The 14,279-nt window shown below is 45.9% G+C and overlaps 1 protein-coding gene across 1 annotated transcript in view; it reads right to left on the reverse strand.

Annotated features, from left to right (window-relative positions):
- Window positions 1-14,279, reverse strand: part of LOC128830041 (uncharacterized) — a 109,081-nt gene that overhangs the window by 66,986 nt on the left and 27,816 nt on the right. Inside the window, exons 5-6 of the mRNA XM_054015672.1 lie at window positions 13,700-13,774; window positions 8,110-8,201 (exon numbers count right to left, since the gene is read on the reverse strand). Coding sequence (XP_053871647.1) covers window positions 8,110-8,201; window positions 13,700-13,774 — 167 coding nt within the window. The remainder of the gene's footprint in view (window positions 1-8,109; window positions 8,202-13,699; window positions 13,775-14,279) is intronic.

A 14,279-nucleotide genomic window follows, 5' to 3' on the forward strand; every position in this document is an offset into this window, starting at 1 on the left:
GGGGATGGGGCAGAGCAGAGGTCGAGCACGCCCCGGCACATTGTAAAGTCGGTGCCTCTGTTAGGCATTGCGATGCTGAGCCTAACTTTTAGGCACCCTGCCTCCTAGTGGAATTCATCACCCTGAGTTAGGTGCCCAGGCTCCCTATACAATGCCTGGGGAGATTCAAGCACCTAAGAAAGAGTTTCACAAAAGCCAGTACGCTGAGCAGGGAGCCACCTAAGCTAGCCAATAGGAAATGCTGAGAAGAGGGTTGTGGCCTAAGCTCCCTTCCTCAGAGGGAGTTAAGCACCTAACTCCACTCGGGATTCACAGCTGTGAACCTTATCATGGAGTTAGACGCCTAAGCCAGGTCAATCCTTTCTCACAGAAAGCGTGAAGACGGATGTGTCCTGCCTTATACTTTATAGCCCCGTAGTCAGAGCACTCACCCAGGAGGTTAGAGAGACAGGCTCAAATACCCACTCTCCCTGATTTGGAGCAGGGACTTGAACCAAGGTCTCCCACCTCCTCCGTGAGCACCCCTAGCCGCTGGCCTATAGGCTATTCTGGGGTGAGTCTTGGTCTCTCCTGTTCAAGTTGTTACACCACCAAGCTGAAAAAAAATATTGGGTGCTCAGCACCCACTGGCAGCCCCCTCGATCAGCTCCTCCCCCTCCCCTTGGCACCTCCCACCCGCCGGCAGCCCTGCCGATCAGCTCCTCCCCCTCCATCCCAGCACCTCCAGCCTGCCGTGGATCAGCTGTTCAGCATCGTGCAGGAGGTACTGGGGTGGGAGGGGGAGGATTGAGGGCAGAATGTGCTTGCAGGAGGAGTGGAATGGGAGCAGGACCTGGGGCAGAGCAGGGGTTGAGCATCCCCCCGCAACTGAGAAAGACAGCGCCTCTGGCCCACTGGCATAAATTTAGGTGCCATGGGGGATTTACCAGTGGAAACTTAGGAATCTAGAAACTTTAGACACCTACAGAGTTAGGTGACACCTGAACAGGGGTTTTGAGGATCTAAATTTTGGACTTAAGTTCTTGAAGTGGTAACTGGGCACCTAAAATCTTTTGTGGCTCTAGCCCTAAGTCCCCATCTGCATCTTTAGGCACCTAAAATATCTTTTAAAATGTTACCCTAATGTCCAATTCTGAGCTGAACTTTCATCACACTGGATCGAATTCTCCCCTCACTTACACCAGTTTTGTGCTATATTGACTTAAATGGTGTTAACCCCTGATTTATACCAGTGTAAGTGAGAGGAGGTTCATGCCCAGTTGATGTTTCCTTGGCTACTTGGCAAGATTCTGAATCCAGTTTCACTGGTGTAATTCATCACCCTGAGTTAGGTATAATTCCAGTGTCCTCAGTGGATCTGCCTGGATGGTGGTGCAATTGAGATTAGAACCTGGTTTGCTAGATGAAAAATCACTTCTTGAGTTTAATTTTAAAATCTCGATCTAAACAACAGCACCAGGTAGTAAATAGGCAGACTACATATGAATCAAGGAAATGGACTACCAAGCATCTCAGCATCTGTTCAGTCCCTCTATTATTAAAAATACCAAGGCATGTAGTCATGTGTTCATCCATTTGTAAGCTTACAGGAGCTAAGATATATAGATCCAATATTTCACTTTGCAGAAATGGTTTATTTCCAGCAGTAAATATGATGTTTGTGAAATGAGAATAAGCTATTTCGAACTGTTAAAAGCCCACTGAATAATTGAATTATTATTCACTGGGGGGCAGGGTAATTTGTTACCTGTAAGATTCCAGTGCTCTGAATCAAAGCAATTATATTCACAGTGTCATTTCCTGAAATAATAGCTCAAAGCTCTCCAAAAGAGAAAGCAATCACTAAATGGATTTTGTTGAAATAATAGCACCAGTGCAGCACTCCTCTTGCCTCATTCATTGTTACTTTATTATATGGCTAAATAGCTCAGTCCACTCTGCTTCACTGGAGTGACAAATAAGAAAAAAAGAAACGATATCTATGGAGGAAAGACGGCACAACATTTAATGACAAAATATTAAGTAGTCACTTTTAGGCCCATAAATGAGCAAATGACGAAGGGCTGACACATTTTATAATGAAAAATATAATGAAATAAAAAAGAGGAAATTCTCCACAGAAGGCGGTTTGTGCTGTGGGTCTTTTAGAAAGACAGGTACTGACTTGAAGTGGGTTCCAAATTGCAGTATTATTAATCCCGAGTATTCAAAAATCATGAGCCAGGCCCCAGAAAAATCATGAGACTGGCTTGAAAATTGTGAGACCTTAAAAAATAATAATTAGGGACTTATTGCTAATTCTATCCAACGGACATAGATGCCCCCCTCCCCCCATCAACACAGTATGTGAGCACCTCACAAGCTAAAATGTTTTGTATTCACAACACCGGGGGCCATGCTAACATCACCATTACAGATGGGGAACTAAGGTACAGTGACTCAGGCCTGGTCTACACTACGAGTTTAGGTCAAATTTAGCAGTGTTAAATCGAATTAAGCCTGGACACGTCCACACGACGAAGCCCTTTTTTTCGACTTAAAGGGCCCTTTAAACTGGTTTCTTTACTCTACCTCTGACGAGGGGATTAGCGCTAAAATCGGCCTTTGCGGGTCGGATTTGGGGTAGTGTGGACGGAATTCGACGTTATTGGCCTCCAGGAGCTATCCCACAGTGCTTCATTGTGACCGCTCTGGACAGCACTCTCAACTCAGATGCACTGACCAGGTAGACAGGAAAAGCCCCGCAAACTTTTGAATTTCATTTCCTGTTTGCCCAGCGTGGAGAACACAGGTGACCACGCAGAGCTCATCAGCACAGGTAACCATGATGGAGTCCCAGGATCACAAAAGAGCTCCAGCATGGACAAAACAGGAGGTACAGGATCTGCTCGCCATATGAGGAGATGAATCAGTGCTAGCTGAACTCCGTAGCAGTAAACGAAATGGCAAAATATTAGAAAAAGTCTCAAAGGCCATGAAGGACAGAGGCCATAACAGGGACGCACAGCAGTGCCGTGTGAAAATTAAGGAGCTAAGGAAAGCCTACCACAAAGCCAGAGAGGCAAATGGAAGGTCTGGGGCAGAGTCGCAAACATGCCGCTTCTACGCGGAGCTGCATGCCATGCTAGGGGGTGCAGCCACTACTACCCCAACCGTGTGCTTTGACTCCATCAATGGAGAATCACACAACAGGGAAGTGGGTTTGGGGTACGAGGAAGATGATGATGAAGACAATGAAGATAGCTCACAGCAAGTAAGCGGAGAAACCGGTTTCCCCAACAGCCAGGATATGTTTATCACCCTGGACCTGGAACCAGTAACCCCCGAACTCACCCAAGGCATGCTCCCAGACCCTGAGGGCACACAAGGGACCTCTGGTGAGTGTACCTTTGTAAATATTACACATGGTTTAAAAGCAATCGCGGCCAGTACAGCTACTGGAAAAGTCTGTTAACGTGTATGGGGATGGAGTGGAAATCCTCCAGGGACATCTCCAGAAAGCTCTCCTTCATGTACTCCCAAACCCTTTGCAAAAGGTTTCTGGGGAGGGCTGCCTTATCCCATCCGCCATGGTAGGACACTTTACCACGCCAGGCCAGTAGCACGTAGTCTGGAATCATTGCATAACAAAGCATAGCAGCGTATGGTCCCGGTGTTTGCTGGCATGCAGACAACATCCATTCCTTATCTCCCTTTGTTATCCTCAGGAGAGTGATATCATTCATGGTCACCTGGTTGAAATGGGGTGATTTTATTAAGGGGACATTCAGAGGTGCCCATTCCTGCTTGGCTGAAAAGAAATGTTTCCCGCTGTTAGCCACGTGGTAGGGGGGAGGGGTGAAGTGATCATCCCAGAGAATTGGGTGTGTGTGGGGTAGTTGGGTTTGTGCTGCATGTTAACCTGGAAACCACAGCCCCTCCTTTTACATTGCAAACCCATTTTAAATGGCCAACCCAATGGGTGCTTGGTATGGGAAATGAGGGCGCTACTGTTTGAAACCATTCCCACATGTTAAGAAGGTTAAAAAAGCCAAAAGACTGTGGCTTACCATGGCTGCCTGCAAGCCGAAATCTGTTGCCTGGCACTGCATGAGTGATCTCTCACACCAAACTGGCAGGCCCTCAATATAAGAGGAAAAATGCGACCTTGTAACGAAAGCACATGTGCTGTGTAATGTGAACAGCAAAATTTAACGTGAAAGAGTGTACCCATTGTTCTCTAAAATGTGTCTTTTTTAACCACCTCTCCCTTCTCCTCCACCAGCTGCAAATGTTTCTCCTTCACAGAGGCTAGTGAAGATTAGAAGGAGAAAACGGCGGACTCGGGATGATATGTTCTCGGAGCTCCAGATGTCCTCCCACGCTGACAGAGCACAGCAGAATGCGTGGAGGCAGTCAATGTCAGAGTGCAAAAAAGCACAATATGAACGAGAGGAGAGTGGCGGGCTGAATCGCGGGCTGAAGAGAGCAAGTGGCGGGCTGAAGAGGATAGGTGGCGTCAGCTTGCTGACAGAAGGCAAGAGTCGATGCTCCAGCTGCTGGAGCATCAAACTGATATGCTCCAGCGTATGGTTGAGCTGCAGAAAAGGCAGCAGGAGCAGAGACCGCCGCTACAGCCCCTGTGTAACCAACAGCCCTCCTCCCCAAGTTCCATAGCCTCCTCACCCAGACGCCCAAGAACACGGTGGGGGGGCCTCCGGCCACCCAGCCACTCCACCCCAGATGATTGCCCAAGCATCAGAAGGCTGGCCTTCAATAAGAGTTAAAGTTTTAAAATTTTAAAGCTTTAAACTGCAGTGTGTCCTTGTCCTTCCCTCCTCCCCCACCCCACCCGGCGCTTCCCTCCTCCTCACCCCTCCCGGGCTACCTTGGCAGTTATCCCCCTAGTTGTGTGATGAATTAATAAAGAATGCATGAATGTGAAGTAACAATGATTTTATTGCCTCTGCAAGCGGTGCTCGAAGGGGGGAGGGAGGATGGTTAGCTTACAGGGAAGTAGAGTGAACCGGGGGGGGCGGGGAGGGTTCATCAAGGAGAAACAAACAGAAGTTTCACACCGTAGCCTGGCCAGTCACAAAACTCGTTTTCAAAGCTTCTCTGATGCTCACCGCGCCCTGCCGTACTCTTCTAACTGCCCTGGTGTCTGGCTGCGCGTAATCAGCGGCCAGGCGATTTGCCTCAACCTCCCACCCCGCCATAAATGTCTTCCCCTTACTCTCACAGATATTGTGGAGCGCACAGCAAGCAACAATAACAATTGGAATATTGGCTTCGCTGAGGTCTATCTGAATCAGTAAACTGCGCCAGCGCGCTTTTAAACGTCCAAATGCACATTCCACCACCATTCGGCAGTTGCTCAGCCTATAGTTAAACAGGTCCTGATTCCTGTCCAGGCTGCCTGTGTATGGCTTCATGAGCCATGGCATTAAGGGGTAGGCTAGGTCCCCAAGGATAACGATAGGCATTTCAACATCCCCAATGGTTATTTTCTGGTCTGGGAAGAAAGTCCCTTCCTCCAGCTTTTGAAACAGACTAGAGTTCCTGAAGACGCGAGCATCATGTACCTTTCCCGGCCATCCCACGTTGATGTTAGTGAAATGTCCCTTGTGATCCACCAGGGCTTGCAGCAGCATTGAAAAGTACCCCTTGCGGTTTATGTACTCGGTGGCTTGGTGCTCCGGTGACAAGATAGGGATATGGGTTCCGTCTATCGCCCCACCACAGTTTGGGAATCCCATTGCAGCAAAGCCATCCACTATGACCTGCACGTTTCCCAGAGTCACTACCCTTGATATCAGCAGGTCTTTGATGGCGTTGGCTACTTGGATCACAGCAGCCCCCACGTAGATTTGCCCACTCCAAATTGATTCCTGACTGACCGGTAGCTGTCTGGCGTTGCAAGCTTCCACAGGGCTATCGCCACTCGCTTCTCAACTGCGAGGGCTGATCTCATCCTGGTATTCTGGCGCTTCAGGGCAGGGGAAAGCAAGTCACAAAGTTCCATGAAAGTGCCCTTACGCATGCGAAAGTTTCGCAGCCACTGGGAATCGTCCCACACCTGCAACATGATGCGGTCCCACCAGTCTGTGCTTGTTTCCCGGGCCCAGAATCGGCGTTCCACGCCATGAACCTCCCCCAGTAACACCATGATTTGAACATTGCTGGGGCCTGTACTTTGTGAGAGGTCTATGTCCATGTCAATTTCCTCATTTCAATTACAACATAGAATACAAGATATATATGAAAATGTAGAAAAAGATCCAAAATATTTAATAAATTTAAATTGGTAGTCTCTTGTTTCACAGTGCGATTAAAACTGCGATTAATCATGATTAATTTCTTAAATCACAATTAATTTTTCGAGTTAATCATGTGAGTTAACTGTGATTAATTGACAGCCCCATAAAGAACCCAAAGTTTCTAGCTCTCATGGTTGTGGAGTTAAGCCTACAAATATGACTCAAGTGCACCCTACAGACTCAGAAGGAGGAAAGACTGGATGAGAGGTAGGATGGTCTAGTGGTTAAAGCACTAAACTGGGACTTGAGACTCTGATGCGGAACTACAGAACCCAAACCACCAAAAAAGAAAATCACCTTCTCCTGGTGGCATCTGACTCAGATAATGAAATGAACATGCGTTGGTCCGCACTGCTTTGGATGGTTTTCGAGCAGAACCCGTCATCAACATGGATGTATGTCCCCTGGAATGGTGGTTGAAGCATGTGCATCTGGCACGTAAATAGTATCTTGCGATGTCAGCTACAACAGTGCCATGAGAACACCTGTTCTCACTCTCAGGTGACATTGTAAACAAGAAGTGGGCAGCATTATCTCCTGCAAATGTAAACAAACTTGTTCGTCTGAGCGATTGGCTGAACAAGAAGTATGACTGAGTGGGCTTGCAAGCTCTAAAATTTTACATTGTTTTGTTTTTGAATGCAGTATTTTTGTACATAATTCTACATTTGTAAGTTCAACTTTCATGATAAAGAGATTGCACTACAGTACTTGTATTAGGTGAATTGAAAAATGCTATTCCTTTTGTCTTTTTACTGTGCAAAAACTTGTAATCAAAAATAAATATAAAGTGAGCACTGTACACTTTGTATTCTGTGTTGTAATTGAAATAAATATATTTGAAAATGTAGAAAACATCCAAAAATATTTAAATAAATGGCATTCTATTATTGTTTAACAGTGCGATTAATCATGCGATTAATCACGATTACTTTTTTTAATCGCTTGACAGCCCTAGTTCTTTATAATGAAATCTGGGGCCTGAGCTTTAAGAAAATACCAAATAACATGAGACTTGTGACAAAATCATGAGAGCTGGCAACATTAAAACAGAATACACTGAAAGCTAGGGAGAAGGGTTTAAGTCTGAGCTAAATTTTATGGTTTACAACCGTCTTCAATCAGTCCTAAGGTTTGGTAGACACATTATTGCTAGATTATTGATGATGATGATGATGATGTTATTTGTGTTGAGGTAGTGCCCAAAGACCCAGGTCAGAATCAGGATCCAGTTGTTTTGGTTCTCTGTGAACACATAGGAAGACCTGGTCCCTGGCCTGAAGAGGTTATGATCTTAGGCCGAAATCCTGCAATTGGGTCTGCATGGGCAACCCGTAGCACCCATTCGGAAACCTGCTGACTGGAAAAAAAATGTCCACTTGCGCAGATCCAGTTGCAGAATTGGGGCCTAATTTAAGAGGAGATGTGACGAGACATATCAAATAATAGGAAGGAAAGAACAAAAGTAACAGCAATGAGAGCACATTGTTACATAGTTAGAACTAGCTCATGTGCAGACCTTGAGGGTTCAGAGTCATTCAATTAATTATTTTAACTTGTGCCTACTTCATTAATTTCACAGCACTTGCCTCCTTTGTTTTAATCTCCATCAATTTTCAATGACTGCCTATTCCTTTATATACTACCTCTCCTTGATTCCTGTTTTCTGCTTCTCTGCCTGTTTTCCCTTAATCTTTTGCCTAGTTGAGATGAAATTCTGCCATCAACTATGTTTCCACAGCACCCACTGAAGTCAATGGGAATTTCCATACATTTACCTTCATCTCCAGTGGTATCACAGCAAACTTACCATTCATACCAACCCATCTGAGCCAGTTTTTCCTGGATGTGGACTGGGTATTCAGAGAAAGTACTGACTGTTGCCTGCAAAGACAGCATGGCCTACAATTGGGGAAAGAAATAGAGAGAGTGGGTTTCAACGAATTGCACTGTTCAGATAAACTAGCCCTGAGATTGTGGGAGAAGGCGAAGAGCAATGGTGAATGTGATTGTTCTCCTGGGAGTCAACGGGGATCTGAGGTGTGCAAACAGATGCAGTTTTGCCTGTGTGAACCAACATCTCATGAAGGTTTGATCCTGCAAGGTGCACCAGAGTATTCAGCTCCTCATCGGAGGTGCTCAGCACTTCACAAGATCAGGCCTTAAAGAGGAGAAATTACAAGGCTTTAAGGCACAGAAATTAATCTGGCCAGCACTAGTGCTAGTTTAGGGACCAAGTGGGAGGTGGGTTACAGCTATTCGGGAGTTGTGGGGGCTGGTGCAGCCTTGGTGGAGGCAAGGGCAGCCTATAATCAGTGGGGCATGGGAAAATTCCAGCCTTGCTTCTTCCTGCCTATGTTCTAACCTCTCCCTCTCACGCTCCACCCCACCTTCACCCTGCCCAGGAACACCCCTTGCACTGAGGCTGCTTCAAAGTCAGTGCAGAACTGGCCACTCTAACTCTAAACCTGGCATGGAGGCCCCATGTTCCAGGGTTATCCCCCGGGAGATGCTTCTATCTGACCTACAGTCCCCTTCCCCCAGCCTAGTTGTCAGAAAGATACAGGGCAATGATGGTCCTTAAAGCCAATTCCTACAAGGTGTTGAACAGCTCCTGTGTGGTCCTAGGAAGCTTCATTTCCATGAGAGGGATGAAAATGATTGTGGATATTACTGGACTCCAATCGTATTTACAGTACTTACAACCATTATTAAAACAAAACAAAAACACAGTATTCTATAGTCAGTCGTAAATGCTACACCTTACAGTAATGTTAATACAGTGTTGTGGACCATGACTGTCCAATGCTATAGATCTTTTATAATGGAAGAAGGCATGAAAACAAAAAATGACCCTTTTAAGTTTTCAGTAACAATAATACAATTTTTGGTTCGCAAATTCTGACTTTTCACATTTCATCTCTGGATTTTGATATACGTATACGCACAGTGCTACATGTATGCATTTCTTTTAAGATCAGAGTGAATAGTAATAGACATAAAACCATGATTGTGGTTTTTAAGAAGCATGGCCAAGCTTTTCAAACATGACTAGAGATTTGGGGTGTGTCAGTCTTTGGATAACCAACTTGAAACACTGAAAATGGGTCTAAATTTTCAGAGGACAGGTGCTCTGCGCTTTATGAAAATCCAAGCCTCTCTACTGGATCTCAAGCTGGGCTTCCAAAAATTGAGGCAATTAAAATAATTAGTCATATTTGGAAATCTTGGCCTAGATCAATAGTTTTCAACCTTTTCCATACCAAGATCTTCTTTTCTATACTGGGATAACTACCACCCTTCCTAGGACCCCTGCTACCATCTACTCAGCCTCTCTCTGACACTCCTTCCCATTTAGCAATAAGGGAAGTATAGAGTGGTCATGTCCTCCAGGCTGAGACCCCATGGATGACGCCATGCAAAGTGCTGAAGTCGGTGGAAGTTGAGGATGCCAAACATGTCCTTAATATTGGCCAGCGCCTTGGAGGGTGAGGCCCAAAGGCAGGGCCGTCCTTAGCCATAGGCAGAACAGGCAGCCGCCTAGGGCACCACTCTGCCTGGGGGCACCACTCTGCTGGGAGCCCGGACAGATGGGAAGCAGTGGAGCATGTAAGAGAAGGGCTGCTGGGTCCTAGAGAGAGACGAATGCGGCACAGTTTGAGGGAGGGGATCGGCTGCTGGGGTCTCTGGGAAGGGTTGGGGGTAGGAGTGGGGGAAGGAACTCACCTGTGAGTGTGACTTTCCCCCAGCGTGAGGTGAGGCTGGCTCAGTGGCTCTGGCAGTATCCTTTGTTGCCCCCACCTCCATAACGTCCATTCTTCTCCTCCTCCCATGGAGCATCCTCCCCTTCTCCCTCCCCCCCCCCACAGAGCACCCCTCTCTCTCTCCCCCCTCCCCTCTGGCAGGGCTGCATTGGGGGAGGTGCTGGGGGGGGGAGGATTGGCTGGCTGCATGCTGAGGAATGAAAGTGAAAGTAACTCACTTCCTTGGCAGCCAGCCAGGATTGGAATGGTCACACACAGATAGCATGTGTGAAAAATCAGGATGGGGGTTGGGGTAGGGTGACCAGATGTCCCACTTTTATAGGGACAGTCCCAATTTTGGGGTCTTTTTCTTATATAAGCTCCTATTACCTCCCCCCCACACCTGTCCTGATTTTTCACACTTGCTGTCTGGTCACCCTAGGTGGAGGTAATTGGTGCCTATATAAGACAAAGCCCCAAATATCGGGACTGGCCCTAAAAGATCAGGACATCTGGTCACCCTAGCTGGGGAGCGCGTCACTCCCGGGCTGGCAGCGATCCATCTCATCCGGGGGGGAGCTGCGCAGGGCAGGATGAGCTGCTGTGGCTCCGTGGGTGCCCCGTCCCTGAGATCAGATGCTGGGCTAACTTCACCATGGTCCGTTGGGCTGGCGGTGGTGCCCATTGGCGTGTGATCGGACCTGAGGGTTTTCTGCTGCTGTTGCTACTCTGCATCCCAAGAGGTGGATTTTGGGGTCCTGCAGTTTTCCACCTATCTCCTCCTCTACTGCAGCTGTTGGACCAGCAGGCTGGGGGGGTGAGCCAAGCATGAAAGCAGGACTGTGTTGCCATTTAGATTGTCATTTAACAACTTTGTTTGCCAAAAATGCTTGCTAACAATCCTGAATCCAATTTCAATATTTTTTTAAATCAATATCTTAGCCAAAAACAGAAAATTAAGTTGTTGACAATTATTTGTGACAAGTTTGGTTTGGGGCAGGGAGTGGGCCAGTTTTCATCAGAGAAACAAAAAATGTTGACTGGCTTTCCTATAGCCCTGTTACTGCTAAATACAGCCCTCCACCAACTGTAATGTGCTCATCCCCTTACTAGTGTATAGAGTGACCATCTGTTGTACTAAGATTCTCTTGCTTTTTTTCCCAGTGAGTCAGTATAGCTTTTGCCAGACCAGAGGTTGGGCAGCCAATGTCTTACGTTTTCACAATGTTTTGTCCAACTTTCATAAAGTAAAAACATGGTTAATATGAGTTAAAAAGGCCAGGGACACTTCCTTGTGAAGAATCTGTGCAGCAGATCATGCTAGAGCTGTGCAAATGTCAGTTTTTGATGGAACTTTAGAGGCAGTGATTTATCATGTATTTCTGGCGGTGCTCAAAATGTGCTGCTATTGCTAATGTCTTTCCAAACAAAAATAAGGCACAATAGGACTTCTGTAACATTTCTGTGCTACCTAAATCTAGATGAGATGATTCTGTGCTGACTTCATTTTGGTCACTTTGTGCTTTACCTAGGAGTAAAATTAGGGTTATATTTTCCCACTGCTTAGATGATGATGTCACTTGAATAGATATGTGGACAGAGTTGGCATCGGGCTTTGTTACAAAGCCCTATCTATTCAAGTGACATCATTATAGGACCTAATCACATCACCCATACCATCAGGGGCTCGTTCACCTGCACATCTACCAATGTGATATATGCCATCATGTGCCAGCAATGCCCTTCTGCCATGTACATTGGCCAAACCGGACAGTCTCTACGCAAAAGAATTAATGGACACAAATCTGACATCAGGAATCATAATACTCAAAAACCAGTGGGAGAACACTTTAACCTGTCTGGCCATTCAATGACAGACCTGCTGGTGGCTATCTTACAACAGAAAAACTTCAAAAACAGACTCCAACGAGAGACTGCTGAGCTGGAATTGATATGCAAACTAGATACAATCAACTCAGGATTGAATAAGGACTGGGAATGGCTGAGCCATTACAAAAATTGAATCTATTTCCCCTTGTAAGTATTCTCACACTTCTTATCAAACTGTCTGTACTGGGCTAGCTTGATTATCACTTCAAAAAAAAATTTTCTCTTACTTAATTGGCCTCTCAGAGTTGGTAAGACAACTCCCACCTGTTCATGCTCTCTGTATGTGTGTATATATATCTCCTCAATATATGTTCCACTCTATATGCATCCGAAGAAGTGGGCAGTAGCCCACGAAAGCTTATGCTCTAATAAATTTGTTAGTCTCTAAGGTGCCACAAGTACTCCTGTTCTTTTAGTTATAATCTATCATCTTATATCCCCACTGCTGTCAGGCACTGGCTCCTGGTCTACAGGTCTGACATGGTGGGGAAATACCTGAGCCTGGGGTGTCATCTGCCCCAGGCTCTGCTCCAGGATAGGCTGCTGCCGCATGCCTGAAGGCTAAGTCACTGCAGGCTCTGTGGGAAGAGTTAGTTCAACTGGGGTGTTGCTGCATGCCTGAGTGGTGACTCACCGCAGCTCTGTTGGAAGGGCAGCTGAGTGAGCAGCTCTGGTATAGCTGTGGGCTTGTCTCACAACTGCAATTGATCTGACTAGACATGGTGGGACATGAGGCCGTAGATAGCCCCACAGGTAGACAGGTACACTACTATATTATTTAGAGATTTAAATGCTAGAAATAAAACCTGAATGTGCATTTGCTTGGAAAAAAAGCAGTCAGTTAAGGAGGAATAAAAAAGAAAAGAACAAGTCGGGTTAAAAGGAAATGTGAAGATGGTAGGGCAAAAATTACACCCTTTTGTGTTTCTCTTATTGAGTATAGAAGATCTCTATAGACTATGTAGGAGAAGAAAGGTTCCAAATCTCAGAACAGAACTGCTTTCCTGGAGATTGTATGTGGCAGACATCAGAGTCCATTATGGCAAGTGCAACTCAGAAGTATCCTGTAGTGTAATAGTTATCACACCCCATAGTTTAAAGGCTACCACATACAGCACTGTGGCTTGTTTTCAACTTTTTTCTCTGTGAACACATTTAGGTTCATAAAGGGAGCTGCATTCTGAAAACAACTCCATTTACATCCAGGCATGTCTGCCATCCTGACAGTTCAATAGTGGTGCCTCATGAATATTGTGCTTCATGAATAAAAACTGGGTGAGAATAGCCTTGTTTGAGCACAAATCTCTGATTGCCTCCAAACAAATGGAAAGCTTGAAGTTAAATATACAGTAAAGTGAGTTATTTCCAAACATCCACAGCTCTATGTTTGATCTGAATGGAATAAGTCTGCCTGAGACAGCTGCTTCTAGTCTGCTCTCTGCCAATGATATTTTCAATCTCTCTCTCTCTCTCTTTTTATTTGCAGGGTTTTCACCAAATCAAAGCCCCTCAGAGCTGAACCACCCCAGAACTGGGGAGAAATTCAAAGCCAAATCAGTGCCTTGAGCCAAGTGGTATAAACTGAAGTAACTCCATGGAAGTCAACAGAGCTGTGCCAATTTACAACATCTGAGGAACTGACTCTTTATGTTTTGGCCTGGATCCAAACACCGCCGGTACTTTGGGAAATTTAGGGCCCATATCAATACTTCAAAGCACAGGGGCCCACGTCACTTGCCTCAACAACTCAGCTTTCTCAAACCTTACCAGCTTGATGCCTTCTGAGGTTCGGTTTTCTGGTGGCCCTGAGAGGATGGCCTGCGCCTCATGGCTGATAGTTGTCTGAGAGAAGAGAGGGGGAACAGCAAGCCTCAGTCAATTAGTTACGGATACTGATCACCCTGTGCAATCCATTGTGTCTGGGAGACCAGTGAGGTACATAATTTAAGTTTACATATGTGCGAGCTAGGTCAGAAATCAGCCCTTGTTCTTTAAGGCACGAGCTGATTGCTTCTTAGGGCCGAGAAGGGAATTTTCTTCTTATGATAAAGCATAGCACCAGTGGCCTGGTGCAGCATATTTACCTGCTAATAGGGTGGGGTGTGGAATGTGCCTTCCTCAGAAGCATCAGGTATTGGTCACTAATCAAAGTTAGGTATCAGTCTAAGGCTGGGATTTTCAAAGAAACCTACAGGAAGTTAGGTGCTCAGTTCTTAATGGAATGTTGGTGCCTAACTCCCAGGTTCTTTGAAATATCTCAACCTCAAAGGGTAGCAATTCTGCCGGGAAGAATGAATCCCATCCCAATGACTGTTGATGGAACTACTCCATGCTTAAAGTTAAGCAT

Source organism: Malaclemys terrapin, chromosome 1 (assembly GCF_027887155.1).
Source record: "Malaclemys terrapin pileata isolate rMalTer1 chromosome 1, rMalTer1.hap1, whole genome shotgun sequence".
NCBI classification, from domain to species: Eukaryota; Metazoa; Chordata; order Testudines; family Emydidae; genus Malaclemys; species Malaclemys terrapin.